Genomic DNA, 27,932 nt, shown 5'->3' on the forward strand with positions numbered 1-27,932 from the left:
ATTGCACAGTTTACACTGACCACCCTTCATTCTCTCTGTCACATGGCCATACTGCAGGGAAGGGTGTGAGCTGTAGTTCACTGACTGACTCAATGTGCTCTGCAACAAGAGGAATCTGTGCCTAACTTGACTACAAATCCCAGGCGACTCTCTTTCCTCCCACTTTTCCTTGCTCACCCAACAGCAGGGATTGATTTTTCTGTGCTGCTGCTTAGCTGAATCCTGCCCTGCATTTCCTGCTCTTGAACAAACGTAAGTTGTGCGGATTAAGGAACATCTTCTACTACTAATCATTTCTATAGTGCGCCCCTACTAGACCTACAAAGCGCTGCTGCACATTAAAAGACAGACGAGACAGTCCCTGCTCAAAAGAGCTTACAATCTAGTCAAGACAGACAAACTGTACAAGAAAGTGCATCAATACACTGTGCTCAGGTGGGGGAACCATAATACAACTGCATTATGATGTCATCAAGAATTCTGGGTACGACCCAGATGCATTGTGATGTCACCGAGCGTTCAGACAGCTTCTACTACCACGAATCATTTCTACTAGACATATGCAGGGCTGCACATCAAAACAGAGAAGAGACAGTCCCTGCTCAAAAGAGCTTACAATCTAACCAAGACAGACAAACTAGACAGTGCTCAGGTGGGGGAATCATATACAGCTGCATTATGATGTCATCAAGAATTCTGGGTACGACCCAGATGCATTGTGATGTCACCGAGCGTTCAGACAGCTTCTACTACCACGAATCATTTCTACTAGACATATGCAGGGCTGCACATCAAAACAGAGAAGAGACAGTCCCTACTCAAAAGAGCTTTCAGGTGGGGGAATCATATACAGCTGCATTATCAAGTTTCAAGTTTATTTAACTCTTGATATATCGCCTATTTAAACATTCTAAGCGATGTACATAATATAATAAAACATAGAAACATTAATATACTTTAAAAACAGCAAATTTCAATAATGACTAACAAGAAAGCGGGGAAAAAGGGGACAAAGTTACAATAAGGGCATAGGAAAAAAGGGAAAAAACAAAAGGTTGGGTAAATAGTTACAAGGCACTCTTTATGAATATTAATTTAGATCAAGTAGATACATTAAAGTTTTAGAGGTCATAGGCGTCCCTAAACAAATAAGATTTTAAAAGTTTTTTAAAAGCTGAAGTATCATGTTCCATTCTAATATACTGAGGAAGGGAGTTCCATGATTGTGGGCCTGCTACAGTAAAGATGTCTGCTCTTCTCGTACCGATGATTTTTAGAGAGGGGATAGTTAGTAAATTTAATTCAGATGAGCGTAAAGAGCGTTGTGGTTTGTAGGGGATTAGATGTCATCAAGAATTCTGGGTACGACCCAGATGCATTGTGATGTCACCGAGCGTTCAAACAGCTTCTACTACCACGAATCATTTCTACTAGACATATGCAGGGCTGCACATCAAAACAGAGAAGAGACAGTCCCTACTCAAAAGAGCTTACAATCTAACCAAGACAGACAAACTAGACAGTGCTCAGGTGGGGGAATCATATACAGCTGCATTATGATGTCATTAAGAATTCTGGGTACGACCCAGATGCATTGTGATGTCACCGAGCGTTCAGACAGCTTCTACTACCACGAATCATTTCTACTAGACATATGCAGGTCTGCACATCAAAACAGAGAAGAGACAGTCCCTGCTCAAAAGAGCTTACAATCTAGTCAAGACAGACAAACTAGACAGTGCTCAGGTGGGGGAATCATATACAGCTGTATTATGATGTCATCAAGAATTCTGGGTATGACCCAGATGCATTGTGATGTCACCGAGCGTTCAGACAGCTTCTACTACCACGAATCATTTCTACTAGACATATGCAGGGCTGCACATCAAAACAGAGAAGAGACAGTCCCTGCTCAAAAGAGCTTACAATCTAACCAAGACAGACAAACTAGACAGTGCTCAGGTGGGGGAATCATATACAGCTGCATTATGATGTCATCAAGAATTCTGGGTACGACCCAGATGCATTGTGATGTCACCGAGCGTTCAGACAGCTTCTACTACCACGAATCATTTCTACTAGACATATGCAGGGCTGCACATCAAAACAGAGAAGAGACAGTCCCTACTCAAAAGAGCTTTCAGGTGGGGGAATCATATACAGCTGCATTATGATGTCATCAAGAATTCTGGGTACGACCCAGATGCATTGTGATGTCACCGAGCGTTCAAACAGCTTCTACTACCACGAATCATTTCTACTAGACATATGCAGGGCTGCACATCAAAACAGAGAAGAGACAGTCCCTACTCAAAAGAGCTTACAATCTAACCAAGACAGACAAACTAGACAGTGCTCAGGTGGGGGAATCATATACAGCTGCATTATGATGTCATTAAGAATTCTGGGTACGACCCAGATGCATTGTGATGTCACCGAGCGTTCAGACAGCTTCTACTACCACGAATCATTTCTACTAGACATATGCAGGTCTGCACATCAAAACAGAGAAGAGACAGTCCCTGCTCAAAAGAGCTTACAATCTAGTCAAGACAGACAAACTAGACAGTGCTCAGGTGGGGGAATCATATACAGCTGTATTATGATGTCATCAAGAATTCTGGGTATGACCCAGATGCATTGTGATGTCACCGAGCGTTCAGACAGCTTCTACTACCACGAATCATTTCTACTAGACATATGCAGGGCTGCACATCAAAACAGAGAAGAGACAGTCCCTGCTCAAAAGAGCTTACAATCTAACCAAGACAGACAAACTAGACAGTGCTCAGGTGGGGGAATCATATACAGCTGCATTATGATGTCATCAAGAATTCTGGGTACGACCCAGATGCATTGTGATGTCACCGAGCGTTCAGACAGCTTCTACTACCACGAATCATTTCTACTAGACATATGCAGGGCTGCACATCAAAACAGAGAAGAGACAGTCCCTGCTCAAAAGAGCTTACAATCTAACCAAGACAGACAAACTAGACAGTGCTCAGGTGGGGGAATCATATACAGCTGCATTATGATGTCATCAAGAATTCTGGGTACGACCCAGATGCATTGTGATGTCACCGAGCGTTCAGACAGCTTCTACTACCACAAATCATTTCTACTAGACATATGCAGGGCTGCACATCAAAACAGAGAAGAGACAGTCCCTACTCAAAAGAGCTTACAATCTAACCAAGATAGACAAACTAGACAGTGCTCAGGTGGGGGAATCATATACAGCTGCATTATGATGTCATCAAGAATTCTGGGTACGACCCAGATGCATTGTGATGTCACTGAGCGTTCAGACAGCTTCTACTACCACGAATCATTTCTACTAGACATATGCAGGTCTGCACATCAAAACAGAGAAGAGACAGTCCCTGCTCAAAAGAGCTTACAATCTAGTCAAGACAGACAAACTAGACAGTGCTCAGGTGGGGGAATCATATACAGCTGTATTATGATGTCATCAAGAATTCTGGGTATGACCCAGATGCATTGTGATGTCACCGAGCGTTCAGACAGCTTCTACTACCACGAATCATTTCTACTAGACATATGCAGGGCTGCACATCAAAACAGAGAAGAGACAGTCCCTGCTCAAAAGAGCTTACAATCTAACCAAGACAGACAAACTAGACAGTGCTCAGGTGGGGGAATCATATACAGCTGCATTATGATGTCATCAAGAATTCTGGGTACGACCCAGATGCATTGTGATGTCACCGAGCGTTCAGACAGCTTCTACTACCACGAATCATTTCTACTAGACATATGCAGGGCTGCACATCAAAACAGAGAAGAGACAGTCCCTGCTCAAAAGAGCTTACAATCTAACCAAGACAGACAAACTAGACAGTGCTCAGGTGGGGGAATCATATACAGCTGCATTATGATGTCATCAAGAATTCTGGGTACGACCCAGATGCATTGTGATGTCACCGAGCGTTCAGACAGCTTCTACTACCACAAATCATTTCTACTAGACATATGCAGGGCTGCACATCAAAACAGAGAAGAGACAGTCCCTACTCAAAAGAGCTTACAATCTAACCAAGATAGACAAACTAGACAGTGCTCAGGTGGGGGAATCATATACAGCTGCATTATGATGTCATCAAGAATTCTGGGTACGACCCAGATGCATTGTGATGTCACTGAGCGTTCAGACAGCTTCTACTACTACAATTCATTTTTATAGCGCTACTAGACATACGCAGTGCTGCACGTCAAAACACAGAAGAGGCAGTCCCTGCTCAAAAGAGCTTCTTGTACAATAAACTCTGAGCTGCAGGCACCAAAACAAAACTTTAGCCCCTCCCTAGGTATATATATCCTGTCACGGTACCTAAGAATTCCAGTCTGTTCCTGCAGCTCTGACTGCTGGTTTCTCTTTTCTGCTCGTGCTTCATTTTTACATTTCTAGTTCTTTTATTTCATCATTTGACGTGGGTTGCCCTTGTGCTGTGGTGCAGTGGTTGAAGCTACAGCCTCAGCACCCTGGGGTTGTGGGTTCAAACCCCGCGCTGCTCCTTGTGACCCTGGGCAAGTCACTTAATCCTCCATAGCCCCAGGTAAGTTAGATAGATTGTGAGCCCACCGGGACAGAGAGGGAAAATGCTTGAGTACCTGATTGTAAAACCACTTAGATAACCTTGATAGACGGTATATAAAATCCTAATAAACTTTAAAAAAAAAAACTTTTAAAAAATTCACCCTTCGGGGACATCCTTCGGTGAGAGATCGCAGACTTTGGTATTTCCATCGTCTGCTTCTGGGAGGGCACTGTTAGCAGACCTGCAGTAAACCCCTCAGACTGCCTGCAGGTCAGACCGGTTCATAGGCATAATCGCGGAAGAGAAAGGCGCGCGCCAACAACTGAGCACATGAAGGAGGCGCACGTCGAAGAAAATTACTGTTTTTAGGGGCTCCGACGGGGTTTTTTGTTGGGGAGCCCCCCCACTTTACTTAATACAGATCGCGGCGGTGTTGTGGGGGGTTTGGGGGGTTGTAACCCCCACATTTTACTGGAAACTTAACTTTTTCCCTAAAAACAGCAAGGAGACTATGTGGCTGACTATCCTGCTGTCCACAGAGAACCTACGTTACAGGTAAGTAACTACACTTTTTCCCCTATAACACTCTCTGGGTGAAGAAGAACTTCCTTACGTTTGTACGGAATCTATCCCTTTTTAACTTTAGAGAGTGTCCTCTCGTTTTCTCTACCTTGGAGAGGGTAAACAACCTGTCTTTATCTACTAAGTCTATTCCCTTCATTATCTTGAATGTTTCGATCATGTCTGTGAGGTCCGGAGAGTCCTTGTCTGGGGTGACTTGGAAGGTGAGGTGATCAGAAGATCTGAAATCCAGTTTTTATTAGCTCCTGAGGTATGATCTCTCTGCTTGCTCTGTATTAGCTGGCTGCCAATGATTTCTGTTGCAGTACATGTCTGTGTGTACTTGTGTACTCACAAGTTTGGCAATTTTGGCGGGTCCTAAAAAGGTTTTTTTGGGTGGTTTCCCTGCATGCCCTAGCTCCCCCCCCAACCTGAAAAATGTAAAAATCGCCTTTTTTACGGGTTTCTTGTGATTTTTCCTGGGCCATTTTAAGGCAAAATCGTCACCTGCGGTGGCCATGTTGGATTTTCTGTAAAACTTTTAGGTTCAAACAATTTTTATTGATGCAATCAAGAATGCTGTAAAATATTTAAAAGTATATTTTTTACCCTTGGAAGCTTCGTTTTTGCTCCAAACTTCACAGATGGCCACCTCAGGACAGGATGGCATGGATTCATGCCTCAATTACGGTGGATGGCTGGCGGTTTCATGGACGCAATTCATGTGCATCGCGGCACGCATGGGAGCTAAGACGTGCGCAGTTTCTGCGTTTTTCTTCTTCAGAGGGCCCTCCCCCTTTGCCTCCACTTCTACCGGATACACTTTTGGCGCTTCCGGTCCCCCTCAAATGGGTGTGAACTGCTTCATGTAAACACAAGCGCTGCTTCGGGGGAGAATGTCTCATTCTTTGGCTAAGAGCACCAATGCTGCGGCAAGCAGTGCGGCTTTCGCCGCCAGTGCCTATTTCCCGCCTGCAAGTGTCATATTGTGTCGGGCGTTTCTGGTTGAAAGGGCTGTGCCTGCTTCTTCCACGTTGAATCCAGTGCTGCAGATGGGATCTGTCCTCCCTCTGGATGCCAGCATGCCTTTGGGTTTTACTTTCGGTGACACCGGAGAGCAGACATCACTTCTGTCACGGTCTCTGTTCCTTTGCTGTCGAAGGGTTTTTCTACAGCGTCCACTAGTGTGGCTTTTCTGGCGGATCTTTGGGATCCCACTGACGGCGGGTCCCCCGTACTTGGTGTTGTCCCGGCTGTGCGCAGGTTCTTCCGGTCTGTCCAGTCACCTACCCTCCTTTCTAAGCCTCAGGGTCCTGAACCTGATTGCGGACTTCTAGCTGCTGGCAGAATGTTCCTTCTTGAGTGATCAGCACCCGCTACCCGCTCCTTTCTGGACTTCCGGACTGGGATAGGATGCCTTTAGTGACTTGGGAGCCCCAAGAGGATCCCCTCCATTGTGCCGGGATCTTAGCAAGCTTGCTCCCATGGACCCGGAATGCTCCATGCGTATAGCTTTGCCGATGGTGGTTTCAGCTGTGGCACAAGTCACTAAACGCACTTGCTTGCCCTCTGTTGGAGGGGTTGTCCTGACAGAGGTTCAGGACAGGCGGGTGGATTTTGTACTCAAATGCCTTTTAGATTCCGCACTGGTGGGAGTATGAGCAACAGCGGCCTCCTCCTTTTCCTAAGAAAAGAGCACGATATTGATAAATTTAAGATTAATTTAAAAACGTTCCTTTTCAAAGACGCTTTTGATTAATAACTTTTAATCTGGAACACAATGATTCAATATTTAAAGAAAATAAATTCCTACCTTATGTTTTTGCCCAACCTCCTTTTAATTATATTTTGTAGTTCTTATCCCTTTTTTCCCTAAATTCATGTCATGTCATGTTTTTTTTTGTCTCTTTTACATTTATTTTTACTATTATGTATAATTAATGTTTTAATTTTTGTTTTTAAGATTGTAATTTTAACTAATTCTATTTATATATATGTATGTTCATCGCTTTGAAAAATGACAAAGCGATTAATCAAAAATTTTAATAAACTTGAAACTTGAAACTTGAAACTTTGTTGCCAGTGCGTGGTGCTCCAAGTTCCACTGGGATCCCAAGAGGGTTGCCCTTCGGGATTTTGATTTCCTTGTCTCCATGGGGGACTTGTTTGGCGGATTCCCGCCTTGTCATAGTGAAGGTTTTTGCTCAACTTGGAGCTTCTTCGGTCTCTGCCTAGTGCATGATGTGGATTAGCCGGCTGAGCTGGTTTCCTTCAGAAGTTTGCTCTTGTTTGGCCAAGGTTTCACTGACCTGGCCAGTGGGCAGGGCCATAAGCCTACGGTGCTTCATGGGCCGAAACCTCGACCTGCCCGGGGATCTGGACGACAGTAGTTTTTTGTCCTTCCAGGAGACCTCTCCAGTGCTCTGGACCCCGACTACAGGGTACCAGTTCGGAGCATCTTCCAGACCTCATTTTGGAGGCCGGGTGCAACATCAGTTTTCCAACAACCGTCTTGCCTACCCCACGAGGGAGTTCTGTCGCCAGGGCTCTGGCTCCTCTTCCTCGGATTGGGGATTGCCTCTCGGCCTACCTGTCGGAGTGACAGAGGATGATATCGGACCTGGGGGTCCTCGAAGTGCTCAGACTGGGTCTCCGCTTTAAATTTTTTTCCCAACCTCCGTCGGATTTCTCCCTGTTGTCGCCCACGGGATATCTGAATCAAGCCCGGCACATGCGGGCCTCGGTTCAATGCCTGTTGGATCTGGCAGTGATGGACCCAGTTCCATATGAAGTCTTGGGCTCCGGGAACTGCTCGATATTCTTCATCTTGCTACAGAACAGATCCGAAGTTTGGAGGCCTATTCTGGAACATGAGTCTGTGGATACCTTTCTGCATGTACCCTGTTTCTGGATGGGAACAATTCAGTTTTGGCAAAGGTAGCACCTGGGGACTTCTTGGCTTCCTTGGATTTCACGGAAGCTTACTTCCTCATCCTGATTTCTCAGGGGCACAGGGGGTTTCTGTGGTTTCCAGGATTTGGTCAGCTTTGTTCATTTGCAGCTCTGCCCTTTGGGCTAACAATAGAGCCATGTTCTTTCCCAGCGATCATGGTGGTGGTGGCTGCCCACCTGCACTTGCAGGGCGTGCTAGGCCTTCCATATCCAGCTGATTGGCTGTTCAAGGCCCCCTCAAAGGAGGAGGGCCGCTGGGCGGTTCACCAGGTGGTGCACTTGTTGGAGCGTCTTAAGGTGTTCGACTGAAGAAGATTCATCGCGTACCCGAACAGACATTGGATTATCTGGGATTCTGATTTCACAAGAGTATGAACCAGGTGTTTCTTCTGGACTCCGGGTTGCTCAAGCTAGGAAGTGCCTTTGGGCCCCGTTGCAGGTTCCAGAACCGAAGGCCTGGCGGTACCTACAGGTTTTGGGTCTCATGGTTGCAACCATGGATGTGTCAGGAGCTGAAAAGCTTGAAGAAAGAAGTCAAGCGACTTGAGGACAAGATACAGGAGCTAGAAGGACTTTACACCACGGAGGACCCTACCAGGGCATTTGAAGACTTCAGGAGTGAGAAACACATCGAGAAGGAAGTCAGGGAACTCGAGGAATTCATTGAGGAAGCATACAGGAGGAGGGTGGAAGAGAACGAACTCCAGATGAGAGATGATGCAACACCAACTTGGAAGGGGGAGCAAGAAGCAGATGACCTCAAAGAAGACACCCACAGAAGAATACCACACGAGGGGGAAGAATTGGCTAGTCGATGCCCAGAAGAAGAGAGAGCTAAGCACACCGAGGACATTGACCTGAGACCGATAAGAAAATTGAAGAAGGGAAAGTCAGTGATCCTGGTGGGAGACTCGATATTGAGGCATGTGGACAGCCACATAGCAGGAGGAAGAGAGGATCGACTGGTGACCTGCCTCCCAGGAGCGAGAACCAAGGACATCGTGGACAAAATTGGGAAGGTCCTGGAAGGAGCGGAGACGGAAGAGACCGCAGTAATGATCCACATCGGGACGAATGATGTCAGCAGGAGAGACTACAGAAGAGGCACGCTGATAGAACAGTTCAAGATTCTAGGAAGGAAACTGAAGATGAGGACCCAGAAGATAGCATTCTCAGAGATCCTACCGGTACCAAGGGCAGATGTGAAAAGGCAGGAAGAACTACAATCAATAAATGCATGGATGAGGAGATGGTGTGAGGAAGAAGGGTTCCACTTCGTGAGGAACTGGACAACGTTCTGGGGCAAGAGCAAGCTCTACAGGAGAGATGGACTGCATCTGAGCGTGGCGGGAACAAGACTTCTAGCAAACAACGTCAAGAGAGGAATAGAACAGGCTTTAAACTAAGAGAAAGGGGAAAGCCGACAGTCGACCTAGCGTCGATGATTCGGAAGAAGGTATCCCATGAAGATACTGAGGGGAAAAAAGGCAGGGAAGAAACAAGAGACAAATTACAGGAGTCAACTAACCCAGAAGAGGAGGTTAGAAAGATTGTAGCAAAAGAGAAGACACCAAAGACTGAAGCACAGGGAAAAGAAATGAAGACGACAAAATGCCAGGATCTAAACTGCATATATACTAATGCAAGGAGTTTAAGAAACAAAATGGGGGAGCTAGAAGCCATGGCCAATGCAGAGGACATAGACATCATTGGAATCTCTGAAACGTGGTGGAATGAGGAAAACAAATGGGATACAGCACTGCCGGGGTACAAGCTCTATCGCCGGGATAGGTCAGGTCAGAAAGGAGGAGGAATAGCCCTATACGTAAAAGAAAGCATACAATCGACAAGAATGGACACAGCAGAGATGATCAACAAACTGGAATCGCTATGGGTTAAAATACCGGGTAGGAAAGGGCATGAAATAAAGATGGGCCTATACTATCGTCCACCCGGGCAAACCGGAGATAGCGATAAAGAAATGGATGCCGAGATGAAGCGAGAATGCAAAAGTGGTTACACAGTTGTTATGGGAGACTTCAACTATCCTGGGATAGACTGGAGTCTTGGAAGCTCAAGATGCGCTAGGGAGACAGAATTCCTGGAGGCTATACAAGATTGCTTCATGGAGCAGCTTGTTAGAGAACCGACGAGAGGAAATGCCACTCTGGATTTAATCCTAAATGGACTAAGGGGACCTGCAAAAGAAGTGGAAGTAGTGGGACCGTTGAGAAACAGTGATCATAATATGATCAAGTTCAAGGTTGAAGTAGGCATACCGAACGGAAAGAGAACCATAGCGACATCTTTCAACTTCAGGAAAGGAAACTATGAAGCAATGAGGGAAATGGTAAGGAAGAAACTTAGGAACACTTCCAAAAAATGGCAAACAGTAGAACATGCCTGGTCTTTTTTCAAAGACACAGTGAGCGAGGCACAAAATCTGCACATCCCCAGATTCAGAAAGGGGTGCAAAAAGGGTCGAACAAAAGACCCAGTATGGATGACTAAAATAGTGAAGGAAGCGATAGGCAATAAGAAAAATTCATTCAGGGAATGGAAAAAGGACAAAACTGAAGGGAACCAGAAGGAGCACAGGAAGTATCAAAAAGAATGTCACCGTGTGGTTCGAAAAGCCAAAAGAGAGTATGAAGAGAGGCTAGCCAGGGAGGCACGAAATTTCAAACCGTTCTTCAGATATGTTAAAGGGAAACAGCCAGCTAGGGAGGAGGTAGGACCGCTGGACGAAGGAGACAGGAAGGGAGCGGTGAAGGAGGAGAAAGAAGTCGCAGAAAGACTCAACATGTTCTTCTCGTCTGTATTTACAAACGAAGACACAACCAACATACCGGAACCTGAACAAATCTTCAATGGAAATCAAGCAGAAAAATTAACATCCATGGAAGTGAGCCTTGATGATGTACACAGGCAGATAGAAAAACTTAAAACTGACAAATCCCCGGGTCCGGACGGAATCCATCCCAGGGTTCTGAAGGAATTAAAGGAGGAGATAGCGGAACTACTGCAGCAAATTTGCAACCTATCCTTGAAAACAGGCATGATCCCGGAGGATTGGAAGATAGCCAATGTCACGCCCATCTTTAAAAAGGGATCAAGAGGTGACCCGGGAAACTACAGACCAGTGAGTTTGACCTCGGTTCCGGGGAAACTGACGGAAGCACTGATTAAAGAACACATCGATGAACATCTGGAAAGAAACGAACTTTTGAAAACAACCCAACATGGTTTCTGCAGGGGGAGATCGTGCCTAACGAACTTATTGCACTTCTTCGAAGGAATTAACAAACGGATGGACAGAGGAGACCCCATAGACATCATATACCTTGATTTCCAAAAAGCCTTTGACAAGGTGCCTCACGAACGTCTACTCCGGAAACTGAAGAACCATGGAGTGGACGGAGACGTACATAGATGGATCAGAAACTGGTTGGTGGGTAGGAAACAGAGGGTAGGGGTGAAGGGCCACTACTCGGACTGGATGGGGGTCACGAGTGGTGTTCCGCAGGGCTCAGTGCTAGGGCCGCTGCTATTTAATATATTCATAAATGATCTAGAAACAGGCACGAAGTGTGAGATAATAAAATTTGCGGACGATACAAAACTATTTAGTGGAGCTGGGACTAAAGAGGAATGCGAAGAATTGCAAAGGGACTTGAACAAATTGGGGGAATGGGCGGCGAGATGGCAGATGAAGTTCAACGTTGAGAAATGTAAAGTATTGCATGTTGGAAACAGAAACCCGAGGTACAACTATACGATGGGAGGGATATTATTGAATGAGAGCAACCAAGAAAGGGACTTGGGGGTAATGGTGGACATGACAATGAAGCCGACGGCACAGTGCGCAACAGCCGCTAAGAAAGCAAATAGAATGCTAGGCATAATCAAGAAGGGTATTACAACAAGGACAAAAGAAGTTATCCTGCCATTGTATCGGGCGATGGTGCGCCCGCATCTGGAATACTGCGTCCAATATTGGTCTCCGTACCTTAGGAAGGATATGGCGTTACTCGAGAGGGTTCAGAGGAGAGCGACACGCTTGATAAAAGGGATGGAAAACCTCTCATACGCTGAGAGATTGGAGAAACTGGGTCTCTTTTCCCTGGAGAAGAGGAGACTTAGAGGGGATATGATAGAGACTTATAAAATCATGAAGGGCATAGAGAGAGTAGAGAAGGACAGATTCTTCAAACTTTCGAAAAATAAAAGAACAAGAGGACACTTGGAAAAGTTGAAAGGGGACAGATTTAAAATGAATGCTAGGAAGTTCTTCTTTACCCAACGAGTGGTGGACACCTGGAATGCGCTTCCAGAGGGAGTAATAGGGCAGAGTACAGTACAGGGGTTTAAGAAAGGATTGGACAATTTCCTGCTGGAAAAGGGGATAGAGGGGTATAAATAGAGGATTACTGCACAGGTCCTGGACCTGTTGGGCCGCCGCGTGAGCGGACTGCTGGGCATGATGGACCTCAGGTCTGACCCAGCAGAGGCATTGCTTATGTTCTTATGTTCTTATGTTTCTGTGGGCCAGAGTGCGACTTCGACCTCTTCAGCTGTCTCGCCCGGATCGTTGGATCTCATGGTGGGCTTCGCTGGGTGTGACGCTGCCTTGGTTGCTGGCAGCCCGTAGTAGCCTGCCGTGGGGGGCTGTCTCCTGTGATGCTAGGCAGCCGGTTTTCCTCTGAGGGTTCTGGGCTATAAGGTCCTGCCGACGGACGTGAGCCTGTCCGGTTGTGGGGAGTTTACAACACTGTCCCAGCACAAGGCCGGTGGACGGTGTGGAAGCGTTGCTGTTCCATCAATCACTTGGACGGCTCCATACTATTTCCAGGAAGCAGGCGCACGAGTCAGGAGCATGGAGGTTAGGACCGAGCTGTATATGCTCCCTGGCGAGACTCGCGAGAACTGCTAGCAGCCTTTCAGAAAATGGCATGTGGCCAGGCAGGAATGCGGAAAGCTCGCGCCTGACCTCCGCGCTCCTGACTTGTGCACCTGCTGCCCGGAAACAATACGGAGCCGTCGAGGGAGGGAGGGAAGAATTTTAAAAGGTACAGGTGGGTTTTTTTGTTGTTGTTTTTTTTTTAAGGTCCATGGGGGGCATGATTAAAAAGGTACTGGGGGGATGTGGGGGGATTATTTTTAGGAACTGGGGGGGTACATGGGGGTATGGAGGATGATTTAAGGTACTGGGGGCACGTGAGGGGATGGGGATGATTTAAGGTACATGGGATGATTTAAGGTACTGTGGGGAGTACATGGGGGTATGGGGCCTGCCTGCCTGCCTGTCACTAGGTCACTAGGCCTACCTGCCTGTCACTAGGCCTGCCTGCCTGCCACTAGGCCTGTCTGCCCTGTGCCCTGTCCCTTTCCGCCCTGTGCCCTGTCCCGGCCTGCCACTAGACCACCAGAGGGGGGGACAGGGTACAGAGCCTGGCAGAGAGGGGGAACAGGGTGCAGAGCCTGGCAAGGAGTGTGGGGTTGGGTGCAGAGTCTGGCAGAGAGAATTTGGTTCAGAATGGTTTTTTTTTCTTGTTTTCTTCCTCTAAATCTAGGGTGCATCTTATGGAGCGAAAAATACAGTATATTGTAATTCTTTTGTGTAGCATTGTAAACCGCTTAAAACACCAGTGCAAGTGGTATATATCAAATGTAATAAATCCATTCCAATCCAATCCAGTCTAGAGGGTCTAAAAAATTAAAATTAGCAGGTAAGACCTACTTTCTCCATGAAGCCTGTAGGTCAATGCATAGTTTCCTGTAATATGACATGTCATAATTTATTGAGCTATCAGTGAAATTGGGGTCTCTATTTTTATCTCCAAAGGCTAAGGATGTCAGAGCCCTCCCCCCCCCACTCCACCCATTCATTTCTAATCCTGTGAAGGAAGCCCAGGAAGCAGCAAAAGCAGAGAGGAAAATGCCTGGAGGAGCTTCTGCTCAGGTAGGAGATTTCTCCTAAATTTCCTGTCCTCTGTATAAAACAATTGGACTTTACTAGGATCCAGAACAGGATTGAGGCCCAGATGCACTAAAGTCACGATAGTCACTAAAACCTATTTTAACAGCTTTAGTGCTGATCGCATTTGCTGACCCGATGCAGAAAACGACTGCATTGGGCTATTGCAGCTTAGTTAAAGGAGCCCTTAGTACATCTAGCCCTGAGATTGAAAAAAGGCACTTTGGAAACCTCCTGATCATAAAAGGATAGAACAGGAGTCCCAGAAAAAGATATTTTGTGTCCCAGGTTCTGTATGTAGTTGGCTTCCTATTTAATATAACTTTTGATGTTGGACTGTGTGTTTTGTGATCTTACATTATAAATACAAAGGAACTCCTCCACGCCTTTTGGTCCTTAGTACTGCGAGGTTTCCTAATTGACAAGGTACTGAGTGTGTTTCTGATTTGTGTTTCAGGTACCAATAACCTTTGAGGACATCGCCCTCTATTTCTCCCGGGCTGAATGGGAGTATTTACAAGAACAACAGAAGGAACTTTACAAGGATGTGATGAAGGAGAATTATGAAATCCTGATTTCTTTGGGTAGGGGCAGAATTTTATATTATCTCAGCAGCCCTGGAACATATAATCATACCAGGATTATGGGGCAGAGTAAGGAGGCAAAGAGGGAGGGGAGGGAAGAGAAAAAGGGATATTGAGCAGAAGGGGAGATTAGAAGTTCTGCCACTGATAAATCAAGGATGGGAGTCTGTGTGTGAGAACGAGGCCTGGATTTTCATCTTATCCTCCCCAGTCCCAGAGCCACCTCTTCTGATCCTCCTCTCCTACCTTCCTTCCTTCCTACTCTCACACTCTCCATGCTTCCCTCCTTCCTGTGCCATTTATACTTATTTAAATACATTGAAGGGGCATTTTCAATATGATGTCTGAATCAGAGTTTGGCCATTTTGCGGAACACATATGAAAATCCAGTAGCGAACATGACCATTTTTTTAAACAGAAAAAGTCTAATCTAATCTAATGCTTGGTTTTATATACTGAGATATCATTCTATGAAAGCTCGACTCGGTTTACAATAATTAACTTAAACAGATAAGAACATTAAAAAATAAAAGCAAATTTCAAGAAAATCAATTTTTAAAATGTTTGGCAAATAAAACGTTTTTTAAAGATTTATGAAAAAATTGAAGTGAGCCAGAACTTTAAAAAAAAGATGGAAGGTCATTCCAAAGTTGTGAAAATTTAAAACTCAAAGATTGACTGAAAATCTTAACTCCTTTAATCCCTTTCCTGGAAGGAAGGGATAATTTAAATTGTTGATTTCCTCTTGAAAAAGGGAATCTATAAACATTCCATGATAAAGGAATAAGAGGAGTAAGAATTCCATATAAAATTTTGAAGCCACACAAGCACACTTAAATTGAACTCTGAAATAAACCGGGAGCCAATGAAGACTCTGGAGCAACGGAGTCACAGGGTCAAATTTACGTTTCCCAAAGATCAATTTTCATAGCAGTATTCTGAATCAGCTGCAATCTATAAAGGCTGGTTTTTGTGATACTGAGGTAGATAACATTACAATAATCCAGGCGAGATAACATCAGATCCTAATGATTTTTGGAATATATTTTATTTTTATTTCTCTTTATACTTATTTTTTTATCTCTATTTTTATTTATTTTACTTATTATTTTAATTCTATCATTAACTTATTTATTCATTACTTGTTGGAATATTCACTTCTATCTCTATCCCTGTCTTTATATTTTTATCTTTACTTTTCATAAATTGTTTCTTCAGGTACTTTAGCTAGATTGTGAGCCTTTGGGACAGTAAGGGAACTTCCAAGTACCTATCTTTATTCATTTTATTTATTGTATCTTTTAATGTATCATTTTTGTAAACCGCTTAGAACCTCACGGAATTAGCGGTATATAAGAATTAAATTAAAATAAAAAATAAAAAAAATAATATAATTGACTGAACTAAAATGGAGAAGTGACAATGATGGAAAAGATGTCTAACCTTCCTCAACATACATAGACTAATAAAGTGTTTCTTAACCACAGAGTCTTTATTTTATGTGTTTCAAAAATGGCCATTTCTCAGATATGCTTGTCCTCAGTACATCTATCTTTTTGAATCATTTTGGAAGAAAAACATGTCCAAAAGAAAAGTGCACAAAACAAGCCATTGGGATGTAGGAGGGGCCAGCATTTTTAGTAGACTGACCACATAGACACCCCAGCAGAGCAGTGGAGCATCCTATGGGGCACTGCAGTGAACTTCACATAAAAAGGCTTAGATACTGCGACAGGCAAGGGGGCCTGTCATGTAAGGCAGTGGCCAGAAGAGGGAGCCCAGAAACCCAAAATGGCTGGTATAGGGAGGAACTTAGTGATACTGTTTCAGGAGGATGGCAGGGGAAGGACAGGCTTGTAAGCAGGGAAAACTACACTTCCCAGGGAGGCTTAGGAGTTGGTCCTTGGGAACACTGGGAATCTAGGGGGGGGGGAAAAAACCTGGACTGGAATATTTGGGAGAAGAGATAAACAGAACTTTCCAGTAGCCGAAGATAGGGGGAGGTTCCAGAAGAGGAAGTCTGAAGGTTCCTGGGTGGAGCTGCTCCGGAAACTTCCAAATTCTGGCATAAAAGCAGTTTAGCTAGGAATGAAAGAGAGAGGTGGATAGAACAGAAACCAGAAGGAGGGAAGCCTGGGACCTGAAACTGACACAGATAGTTTTGTTAAGACTGGGACTATGGACAATTTGGGTTACAGGACCATTTTGTTACAAAGAAATACCTGCGGGCCAAGACAAATGGTAGCAGGGGAAGAGAACAGTGGAGGATGACAGGAGAAGTAAATTGGTGAAAAGTGGATGTTGTCAAGGGTGGGGAGGCAGATAACCAACCAGTAACTCCTATTCCATTTAGTAGAGGGAGTGCAAGAGCCTGAGAGGTAAGTTGAAGGCTCATTTGCATATTTGGTAATGAAGCTAAGTGAAGGTAAAGCCTTGTTCTGTAGTGGAGAATTGAGGACAAGCAAGTGTGTGATATCACAGAAAGGCAAGCCAAATGAACTTTTGACAAGGAGAAGTATAATTAGACTGAATTCACCCTGGGTATAAAAATAGCTGAAAATAAAGACCTCTGGAAGGAATTACTGTTAACCAAAGATTTGTGTCTTAGAGGCAAAGGCTCTTCTTGTAAAAGGCCCCATCTGCTATTTGCATGGGAAGGACTATTCAGTCTGGAGAAAAGATGACCCAGGGGAGATATGATAGAGATCTATAAAATACTGAGTGGAGTGGAGTGGAAAGGATAGATGTGAATTGCTTGTTCACTCTTTCCAAAAATACTAGGACTAGGGGGCATGCAATGCCCCCTAAGTAGTGGATTTAAAACAAACATGCAATGCCCACTAAGTAGTGGATTTAAAACAAACCACTTCAGGAGCATTTTGGAGGCAATTGTTGCCAGCCTAAAATGTGCTGCACGAGGCAACCACTCCACTGCCTAATAATGGAGTTGTTCCTGGCTGGGGCAAGATTTTTGCCCTCTGAGCTAGTGCCTCAACTGTCTCATGTCTTAAGTCAGCCCTGGACTGTACTGTTCATATTGAGAGCTAGACTAAAAAGCTGTGTAGAGTATATAAGATTTTTCTCAGACTTGCAAGGCCACAAAACCTTTCTTCTTTAACTGAAGGGTTGAGTGTTTTTGTGCATTAAAGTAGCTGGAATTCTTTCTAGTTCAAAAGGCATATGAGTCTAGAACCAGTGGTTTATATTAGGAGATCTCAGTCTTCATTTGGACACACCTCACGCTTTTATAGAAGTTTTCCATAAATTTGTGTCAGACATCATCCTTTTTCCTCTCTTCGCCAGTGCTACTCATAACGCTGGCCATACGCTGGATGTGTTCACTCTAAATCACCTCGCTTCCAATATGACTGATCAATCCATTACCCCCAAATCTTGGACAGATATTTTTCTCTTAACACTTTTTCATGTTCACTTCCTACATAATCTCCAGTCCTTCTCCAATGTATTGGAGAGATTTAAGCAAAATTCAAGTCGATCATGATCACTAATCTCAAACTTGAAGTAGAAAAATTCTCAGCAAGTCCCCTTCACAAACAAGTTCTAGAATTTAATTATGCCTTTCAGAATCTACTAGATTCCATCGCCCCTAAATCTTCTACTTATTGCACAACCCTGAAAATTAAAAAAAAGTATGGCCAAGAACGACTATTACTTAAATGCCAGATGAGATCTCTGGAACACTGATGGAGGAAGTCTAAATCACTTACTGTAAGTGTTAATGCTGGTTGCACTCAGATATGTGGCTTGTTCAGTTCCATCTTGTTTTATGTTATGTTCTTATTGGCATGGAGTTCTTTAATTGTAATCATTTAAGAGCAGAGCAGACTTGGCTTTATTGGGGTGTTCCCCATGCCCCTCCTATTTATTTCTCCTCTTATAGTGGTTGTTAACTGCTTTGGTATGAACTGAGAAGCAACAGCACAGCCCAGTGATAGAGGAGGTGGAGCTGAAAAATGTAGTTGAGGCCTTCTACACAACTTGTAATTAGAGGTGAATAACCCCTCTGGTTCAAGCCTCATATGTCTTTCTACTAGAAAGAATATTATTGAGGTAAAAATCTAAGCTTCTCATCGAAGCTTTCCTAAGTTTTGAATTTGTGGGAATCACCTCCAGAGTGACTGTGGAAAACCTAATGCAGTTTCTTATCCCAGAAGCAGGTTCTCCAATTGTCACCCCTGATATTATATCCCACATTGAACGAGGAGAGGAGCTGTACATCATGAATGATCCCATATCTGAGGAAAGAGAAACTGGAAAAAGCAGCCACTCAGGTGAGTCCAGAAATAAGAGGGATGTGCATTTGATTGAAATTTCATCTCCCATGTCATTTCTCTTTTTATCCTAAATGATGGGAAAAAACCTTCAAATTTCAGGGTCCTCTGTATCATAAATACACCAATAGTGTGTATTATTGGCAGAATACACTTTTAGCCATATAGTTTATGAAAGGAAAATCATTTTTTTAAAACCCCGTGGCAATGGTCTAAGGGTTCTGGCCAATCGGAATCTTAGGCCACTACCATTGCATCCCAGAATACACTGCGAGAGAGGCCTATTGTTCTGGTTGGCCCAGGTACTTAAGGCGAGGGGCCTTAAGCACCTGGCCAATCAGAGCCTTAGGGACTGAGCAACCCTCCTGCTGGAAATCTTAGCTGGGATAGGGGAGTTCCGGTAGGAGGGATTGGGCATCCTGCCAGCGATCTTTGCAGAAATGGGAGGGGTTCTAGCAGGAGGGATTGGGCATCCCTCCTGCTGGTGATCTTTGCGGGGGTGGTGGTGGGGGGGTTCTGGCCGGAGGGACTGGGCATCCCTCCTGCCGGTAATCTTCGTGAGGGGTGGGGAGCGGGTTGCTGCAGCCGCTAAACTTATTGTGGCAGAGAGATCCCTTGCCGCAATAAGCTCAGTGGTTGCATCTGCTTGAAATGTAGGCCAGCATTTTGCTGGCCTACATTTCAGGCAGCTATCGCGGGCTTCGGGAGGCGTGTAGGGCCGCCAAAGCTCGCCTTAGGCCACTTCCAGGCGAAACCACGTCCACGCCTAGCCTTAGGCAGCCCTGTGCAGCTCCCTAGGCTTTTGGAGGCACCTACAATATAGACGGCCTGCCCAGGATGAGTTTGTTTTTTGTGGGGGTTTTCTTAAACGTGCATCCCGATTGGTGGTGAGGCAGCAGTAGGCCACCTAAAATTGGGACGCCGTTTATAGAATTTGCCCCTTGAGGCCCCTTTTACAAAGCTATGGCAGTGATTCTACTGCAATAAATGCACTGAAGCCTGTTCACTTCCTATGGGCTTTGGTACATTTGCTGCAGTAAAATCACTACCCCAGCTTTGTAAAAGGGTTTTTTAGTTTGGCTGAAAATTGTAGATAAGAACATAAGAATAGCCTTACTGGGTCAGGCCAATGGTCCATCAAGCCCAGTAGCCAATCCAGGTCCCTAGTACCTGGGCAAAACCCAAGGAGTAGCAACATTCCATGCTACTGATCTAGAGGGTGACGGGACAATTGCGCGCCAGACACCAGCGCGCTGACAATTCGGCGCAAGACACAAGCGCGCCACGGGAAAACTTAGTTTTCCCCTCACTCTACTGCATACTGTTCGTGCTGCCGTTGGGGAGCTGTGGGGGGGTGCACCCCCCAAATTATAGAGAAAACGGAACTTTTCCCGAAAAAATCAGATAAAGTTCCGTTTTCTTTATAATGGAGGGTTCCAACCCCCCAAACCCCTCCCCCAACAGCAGTGCGAACACTATGCAGTAAAGTGGGTGGGTTCCCTACTCACACCCCGCTTCGGAGCTCTTTAAAACTAAGTTTTCCCGAGGCACGCTAGTGTCTTGCGCTGAATTGTCTGCCCCCCATTGTCGGTGCTGGTGTCTCGCGCACGACTGACTGTGAACCGATCTAGAGCAATCAGTGGCTTCCCCCATGTCTTTCTCAATAACAGACTATGGACTTTTCCTCCAGGAACTTGTCCAAACCTTTCTTAAAATCAGCTACGCTATCCGCTGTTTAGAAACTTAACTCAGATGCCTAAATTTAAGAGCACAGCTTTGTTTAATATCACCTTCAGTGTTGCTAATTAATCTTATGCAGCTACACTGTGACCTCTAGTGTAACTGATGAGGTGTTTTGTAGAAATGAGGAATAAGGCAAGATAGAATCTTTTTTTCCAGATAACTTTTATTATATACCCAGTGGATCAAAAATGATTTCAGAAGAGGGGGGAAAGGATCAGTTAGTGTCTCCTGATAGTTTAAATATTTCTCAATTCCTGGAATCATCAAAAGATTTTGTAGCCAAAAGAGCAATGTTATTGGTCACCTTTAAAACGGAGATAGAAAAGCAAGATATTCTTAAACTATATTTTATAAATAAGAATGCCTTGTTTTGTGGTCAGCAAATAAACGTCTTTCCAGATGTCTAAGCAAACGCAACCCAGGAGGAAACAGTTCCTACAACTCAAGACTCAAGTCTTGGGTGTGGGGGCTTCTTTTTTCCTCAAATTCCCATGTATATGTTTGGTGACATATCAAAATGTTAGATATATGTTGGTTGATCCAGCTCATTTGGAAAATTTTCTTCAATATAAAATTAAACTAGATAATTTGCCTGTAATTAATGCAGAGGTTGAGGTTGAGTGAAAATAGAAGTTTTTTGTTTATTGCCTGACTTGAAGTTTAATGAATAATTGTTGACTTATTAATTTTGGATAAGCAGCCCTCATAATGTGGACTTGATAAAGATTTTGTTTTTAGTTTGAAATATTTTCCTTGAATTGCTTTTTGTTTCATGAAATTGTTATCTTTTGTAACAAATGAATAAATTTATAAAAAAAAGAGGAATAAGGCCTCAAGATATAAATGAAAGTGCCTTAGTGTCAATTCAACACCTCAGGGCACAAAATCTTATCACGGGTCAGAAAAAAACCTCGTACAAAGTGTGAATGTGCATGTTTATATTTTTATTATTCCACTTTTATTATTAGCTTCTTTAAATGAAGAAAAAAAAACACTTATCCTTTCCCGATGGTGGCCAAACCGTTTCACTCTAAAGCTTGGTCAGGGGAGTGATTTAACAGAGAGACTAGAGCAAGAATCACGTGCCATCGCCAAATTGTTATTTGTGCGGTAATCATTTAGATTTTCAAGTCATGATTGCATGCGATCCTTGCTCCAGTCTCTCTGTGAAAAAAATCTTTTTTTGATGGGAGGTGTGTTATGGGAGGGCTTAAATCTGGATATAATGCAGCGATCATCAAATCTTTCCTAGCGGGAACTTAGATGCTGGCAACTTAGACTTGTTTTAGTTGTGTCTAAGTGCCCCATAGCAGATGACCGCTGGAGGGATTAAGACATGATCCCCCCTTACTTCCCCAGTGGTCGCCGAGCCCCTCCCAAAATCCAGAGATGGGGGTGGGTGGGGGGGGGGGAAGCCTCACATTGAGGGCTTGCCTGTCCAACTATCTCCCTGTCTCCCTTCTTCCGTTCCTAACCAAGCTACTTGAGCATGCAGTCCTCCGTCGCCGCCTCGACTTCCTTTCATCTCGACAGACTCTTGATCCTCTGCAGCCAGGCTTGCGCCCCATACAGTCAACTGAAACTGCCCTCGCCAAAGTCTGCAGTGACCTGTTCCTGGCCAGACCTAAGGTCCTTTACTTGATCCTCATTCTTCTTGACCTGCCTGCTGCCTTTGATGCTGTTAATCACTGCTTCTGTGTCACCTGCTAGAGCAGTATAGTTTATTCTGTACAGATGGATATATACCTCAGTATGACCAGCAGATGGAGACTGAGACAAAAACTTGTGGTATTACCTGAGGCTCCCTCTAGCAATCCAGTCTTAATTACTGCTTACTAGTGCTGCCTGATTCAAGAAAAAAAATTTTGATTTGATTCGATTCAGCCTATTGAATAGATTTTTTGATTCAATTTTCCTGCCCAATTGGGTGTTTTGTTCAAACATCCTGGTGGGTTTGTTTTATAGCCTCTTCACCCCTTTTATAGCCTCTTCATCCCCTTTGCCCTTTCTTACCCACACTGGCGCTGTGGTGTAAACCAACGAAAATGACTTTTCCTCTCTCTGTTACATCCTAGCTCACGTTTGCAGTCTAACACCAGCTCTGGCAGGATACACATTTCAAATCTGACATTGTAATCACAAAACAGAAAATAAAATTATTTTTTCTACCTTTTGTTGTCTGGTCATTATTCAAATCTTGTTGGTTCCCGGCTCTGGTTGTCTTCTGATAACTTGCTTGCCGTGCTAATCATCCATCTTCTATCTCTGTCCTTCCCTTCCATTTCCCTTCCCTCCCCTGGAAGTCTGGCATCTTTCCTTTTTTTCATCTCCATCCATAGATCCATCTTTTCTCAACTACCCTTTCATCCAGCATCTCTCCCTCCTTCCCCACCACCCCAGAGTTTACCATATTTCCATTTCTTTTCCCAACTACCCTCCTATCCAGTATCTCTATCCCCCCTCCACACCATTCCTTGTGTCCAGTTCTCTCCCTTTCTGTTCCTTCCCTCCCTAAATCCCATTGTCCACCATCTCTCTCCCTCTCATCTGGTTTTAGACCCATTATTTCTTCCCCCCTAAAGTCCAGCATATGCACGTCTCTTTGAACCCCCCTTCCCTCCCTTCCTCCGTGTACTTCTGCACTAGGGCCCCCCCTCCTCTGAAGGTCTATCCCCCCTGAAGGCCTGCACCTCCCCCTGAAGGCCTGCCTGTCCCCCTGAAGGCCTGCACTGCACCCCTAAAGGCCTGCCTGTCCCCCCTGAAGGCCTGTGCCATCATCCCTGAAGGCCTGTCCACCCCTTTAAAGGCCTGTATTCCCCTCCGAAGGCCTGTCCTCCCTGAAGGCCTGCATCCCATCCCTGAACGCCTTCCTGTCCCCCCTGAAGGCCTATGCCACCATCCCTGAAGGCTCTTCCCCCCCTTGAAAGGCCTGCACCCCCCCATGAGGGCCTGTCCCCCCTGAAGGCCTGCATCCCACTCCTGAAGGCCTGCCTGTCCCGCTGAAGGCCTGTACCCCCACAAATGACTGCGCACCCCCCTTGGAAGGCCTGCATGTTCCCCCTGGCTTCCCGCACACCATTTACCTAACATCAGCAGCCTGCAGAGAAGATCGCGGTGCTAATGATCTTTGCAAGCTGCCATAGGTCTTCGGAGCTGTTTCCTCTGCCACGGTCCTGCCCCTCCTCTGATGTCAGAGCCAGGATCACGGCAGAGGAAACAGCTCCGAAGACCTATGGCAGCTTGCACAGTTCGCTAGCACCACGATCTTCTCTGCAGGCTGCTGATGTTAGGTAAATGGTGTGCGGGAGGCCAGGGGGGAAGCCGGACACCAGCGGAAGGCCAAAGGGGAAGCCAGACACCAGCGGTAGGTCAGGGGGGAAGCCAGATACCAGCAGGAGGCCAGAGGGGAAGCCGGACACCAGCACTTCCCGACTGACCCTCCCCCTCTCCCTGTTAAAGCAGGTGCGGCAGCGGCCAGCCAGCAAGAGGCAGCGCTGCTGCTCCTGCTTTAGGAGGTGATGGGGGAGGGTCAGTTACTGAATCGGTAGGTTGTTTTAAATCGATTCGAATCGATTTATCTAAAGTGAATCGGTGAACCGATTCAAATCATGAATTGGACAGCACTACTGCTTACTCCTTGATAGGGTGTCCTCGCTTGGATTCCTCTCCTGGTTTGAGAGAGATGTGGGGGAGGCCACTGCTTGCCCTGGACCGGTAGCATGAGATGTTGCTGCTTCTTGGGTTTTGGCCAGGTGCTGGTGACCTGGATTGTCCACCGTGGGAACGGGCTATTGGGCTTGATGGACTACTGGTCTGACCCAGTAAGGCTATTCTTATGTCCTTATGTCTTATCAGCTGATCACGGCAGAGGAATCCCCATCAGCTGAGCTGGATTTGGAGATTTCTGCCAGCATAGCTGATGGGGATTTCTCGGCTGCGATCCATACAAGTTGTTGGATATGTCTAAAATACTTGCTTTTGTGCATTTTTCACATGGATGTTTTTATTTTTGAAAATGGCCAAAAAAAGTGGACATCCTAAGGACCAAAACTTATACCTAGGTCATTTTAAAAAATAAAAGATAGTCTTCTGGCAGCTTTGAAAATGGACTTTTTTTCTCTTGGGTTTCTGGACATCTCGCCCAAAATGTCCAACCTTAGACTTAAATGTCCTATCGAAAATGACCCTCTATGTAGCTGCATGTAAATGCTATTTTGAACACTCGCTTCTCCTCTTATACATTATCTTGAATTGTTCGCTAATTAATCTTATCTCAGGATGTTAGTGAACTCTTCATAGTTCGGCCTCTTCAGGAGAACGATAGAAACACAAGAAAACACAAATGATTATTGTATTTACAAACTCATTTTAATTGTTCTTCTTCTGCAGTAATGCTCAATGTTGATTTTTTTTTTTAATTATTATTAAGAAAACAATAATTCCAGGAACAATACTGCAGAGACAATTCACTGGGTGCAGAGTAAGAGTCGCAAAAGGAAAAAGATGTTGTTGGAAAGAGACGATGAGGATACGTCTTCCTGTCCTGACTGGGGAACAAAGTGGAAGAGTCAAAGTAATTCAGAAAAGAAGGCAATAAATTTAACGGGAGACTTGGCTCTGTGTGACCAAAGTGCCAGTAATGTCACACCTGTGGGGAAAGAGCAGAGAAACCAGACCAGAGTAGAAAGATGTTTATGTGACATGTGTAAGATATTATTTGGGAATCTTGTCACCCTGAAATCAAAGCAGGGATCTGACACTGAAGAGAGACCATCTACATGTACAAACTGTGGGAACCGCTTCACACAAAAGGACCGACAGGAAGTTGAAAATACACGCACAGGAGGGAGACCTTTTACGTGTTCAGAGTGTGGTAGATGTGTCAGCAGGAAGGAAGAACTAATGCACCACCAGAAAATTAGTAAAAAGAGAAAAATGTCCACAAGTACAGCATATGGGGAAGACTTTCTTGATAAAGCTAACCTCACAAACTACCAGAAAAGCCATAATGAGAGAACATATTCATGTCCTGGTTTTGACAAACGTTTCAACCAAGAGGCAAAATTCCATTCACAAAAGAGATTACTTTCAAACAAGAACCATAGGAAACGTTTCCTCTACATGAAAGCATTCACAAAATACCAAGATCTTCCAGTGCTTGAAAGATCATTCCTATCTACTAAATCTATAAAACACTTCAGTAAGAAGAAAGACCATTTAGAATACCTGAAAATCCAGAAACAAAGACAAAAAATTACTCATACTGAGTATGGTAAAAGCTTCAATAAGAAAAATAAACTCTCAGACCATCACAAAATTAAGCTATATACATGTACTGAGTGTGGAAAAAACTTGAGCAGAAAAGGAAATCTCACAATGCACCAGAGAATCCACACAGGAATCAAACAATATACATGTACTGAATGTGGTAAAAGCTTCACTCTGAAAATGGAACTCACAGATCACCAGAAAATCCACTCAGGAATCAAACCATTTGCATGTACTCAGTGTGATAAAACCTTCAGCACAAAAGGAAGCCTCACAATCCACCAGAGAATCCACACAGGAATCAGACCATATACATGCACTGAATGTGGTAAAAGCTTCACTGAGAAAATGAAACTCACAGCCCACCAGAGAATCCACACAGGAATCAAACCATATACTTGCACTGAATGTGGTAAAAGCTTCAGCGGAAAAGGAAACCTCACAGCCCATCAGAGAATCCACACAGGAATCAAACCATTTATATGCACTGAGTGTGGAAAGAGCTTCAGAACAAAAGGAAGCCTCACAATCCACCAGAGAATCCATTCGGGAATCAAACCATATACATGCACTGAGTGTGGAAAAAGCTTCACGACTAAAGGAAGCCTCACAATCCACCAGAGAATCCACACAGGAATCAAACCATATACATGCACTGAGTGTGGTAAAAGCTTCAAAACAAAAGGAAGCCTCACAATCCACCAGAGAATCCATTCGGGAATCAAACCATATACATGTACTGAGTGTGGTAAAAGCTTCACTCTGAAAAAAGAACTCAGAGACCACCAGAGAAAGAACTCGGCGACCACCAGAGAATCCACTCAGGAATCAAACCATATACATGCACTGAGTGTGGAAAAAGCTTCACGACTAAAGGAAGTCTCACAATCCACCAGAGAATCCACACAGGAATCAAACCATATACATGCACTGAGTGTGGAAAAAGCTTCACGACTAAAGGAAGCCTCACAATCCACCAGAGAATCCACATAGGAATCAAACCATATACATGCACTGAGTGTGGTAAAAGCTTCAAAACAAAAGGAAGCCTCACAATCCACCAGAGAATCCATTCGGGAATCAAACCATATACATGTACTGAGTGTGGTAAAAGCTTCACTCTGAAAAAAGAACTCAGAGACCACCAGAGAAAGAACTCGGCGACCACCAGAGAATCCACTCAGGAATCAAACCATATACATGCACTGAGTGTGGAAAAAGCTTCACGACTAAAGGAAGCCTCACAATCCACCAGAGAATCCATACAGGAATCAAACCATATACATGTGCTCAGTGTGGTAAAAGCTTCAGAACAAAAGGAAGCCTCACAATCCACCAGGGAATCCACACAGGAATCAAACCATATAAATGTACTGAATGTGGTAAAAGCTTCAGAACAAAAGGAAGCCTCACAATCCACCAGGGAATCCACACAGAAACCAAACCATATAAATGTACTGAATGTGGTAAAAGCTTCACTCTGAACATGGAATTCACAGACCACCAGAAAAGCCACTCAGGAAACAAACCATTTACATGTACTCAGTGTGATAAAACCTGCAGCACAAAAGGAAGCCTCACAATCCACCAGAGAATCCACACAAGAATCAAACCGTGTACATGTACTCAGTGTGATAAAACTTTCAGCAGAATTAGTGTACTTTTGAGACCATTGAGGGATGCCTGGGCTTGGTTGGTACGGTTGGTGGGGGGGTGATCCCCAATCTACTGATTTGTTGCTGCTGGGTGGGAATATTTTGTTTTTGCCTGGTATGAAGAATAAAGTTTTTGGGGAATGGGCGCAACGGGGGAATGTTTGGCTGGAACATGTACTTCAGGATGGGGAGGAGAACTAGTACCTTTCGAAGTTCTTCAGGGCCAGGTGCGAGATTGCTGGGGTAATTGCTTTGCTTATTGTCAACTGAAACATTATTGGGTGTTTCTAGATAAATCACCCTTGGGTACTCATATGGGGGGATACCTTGTGGCAATT

General features: G+C 44.6%; 1 protein-coding gene across 6 annotated transcripts; it reads left to right on the forward strand.

The window, feature by feature from the left end:
- The first annotated feature begins 48 nt into the window (after positions 1–48).
- LOC117354508 (gastrula zinc finger protein XlCGF26.1-like) lies at positions 49–27,419 on the forward strand. Of its 6 annotated transcripts, XM_033932175.1 has the most exons (7): positions 49–252; positions 13,921–14,037; positions 14,510–14,636; positions 18,809–18,928; positions 25,101–26,505; positions 26,674–26,764; positions 26,849–27,419. In XM_033932175.1, exons 2-7 carry the CDS (start codon positions 14,014–14,016, stop codon positions 26,930–26,932), a joined length of 1,851 nt encoding a protein of 616 aa, XP_033788066.1. In that variant the 5' UTR covers positions 49–252; positions 13,921–14,013; the 3' UTR covers positions 26,933–27,419. The 6 variants fall into 6 exon arrangements, with proteins under 6 accessions (XP_033788066.1, XP_033788062.1, XP_033788065.1 ...); XM_033932171.1 differs by having other exon boundaries at positions 51–252; positions 25,101–26,764; XM_033932174.1 differs by having other exon boundaries at positions 51–252; positions 26,674–27,419.
- The last annotated feature ends 513 nt before the right edge of the window (positions 27,420–27,932 follow it).

Source organism: Geotrypetes seraphini, chromosome 2 (genome assembly GCF_902459505.1).
Source record: "Geotrypetes seraphini chromosome 2, aGeoSer1.1, whole genome shotgun sequence".
Taxonomy (NCBI): Eukaryota; Metazoa; Chordata; class Amphibia; order Gymnophiona; family Dermophiidae; genus Geotrypetes; species Geotrypetes seraphini.

What these genes read in the sequence shown, in the direction of transcription:
- LOC117354508 (XM_033932168.1), top strand. Translation starts at nt 14,014, where the DNA reads ATGCCTGGAGGAGCTTCTGCTCAG. An exon ending in TGAAATCCTGATTTCTTTGG is followed by an intron (nt 14,637 to 18,808) that starts GTAGGGGCAGAA and finishes TTCTTATCCCAG; the next exon opens with AAGCAGGTTCTCCAATTGTC. An exon ending in TGGAAAAAGCAGCCACTCAG is followed by an intron (nt 18,929 to 25,100) that starts GTGAGTCCAGAA and finishes ATTATTATTAAG; the next exon opens with AAAACAATAATTCCAGGAAC.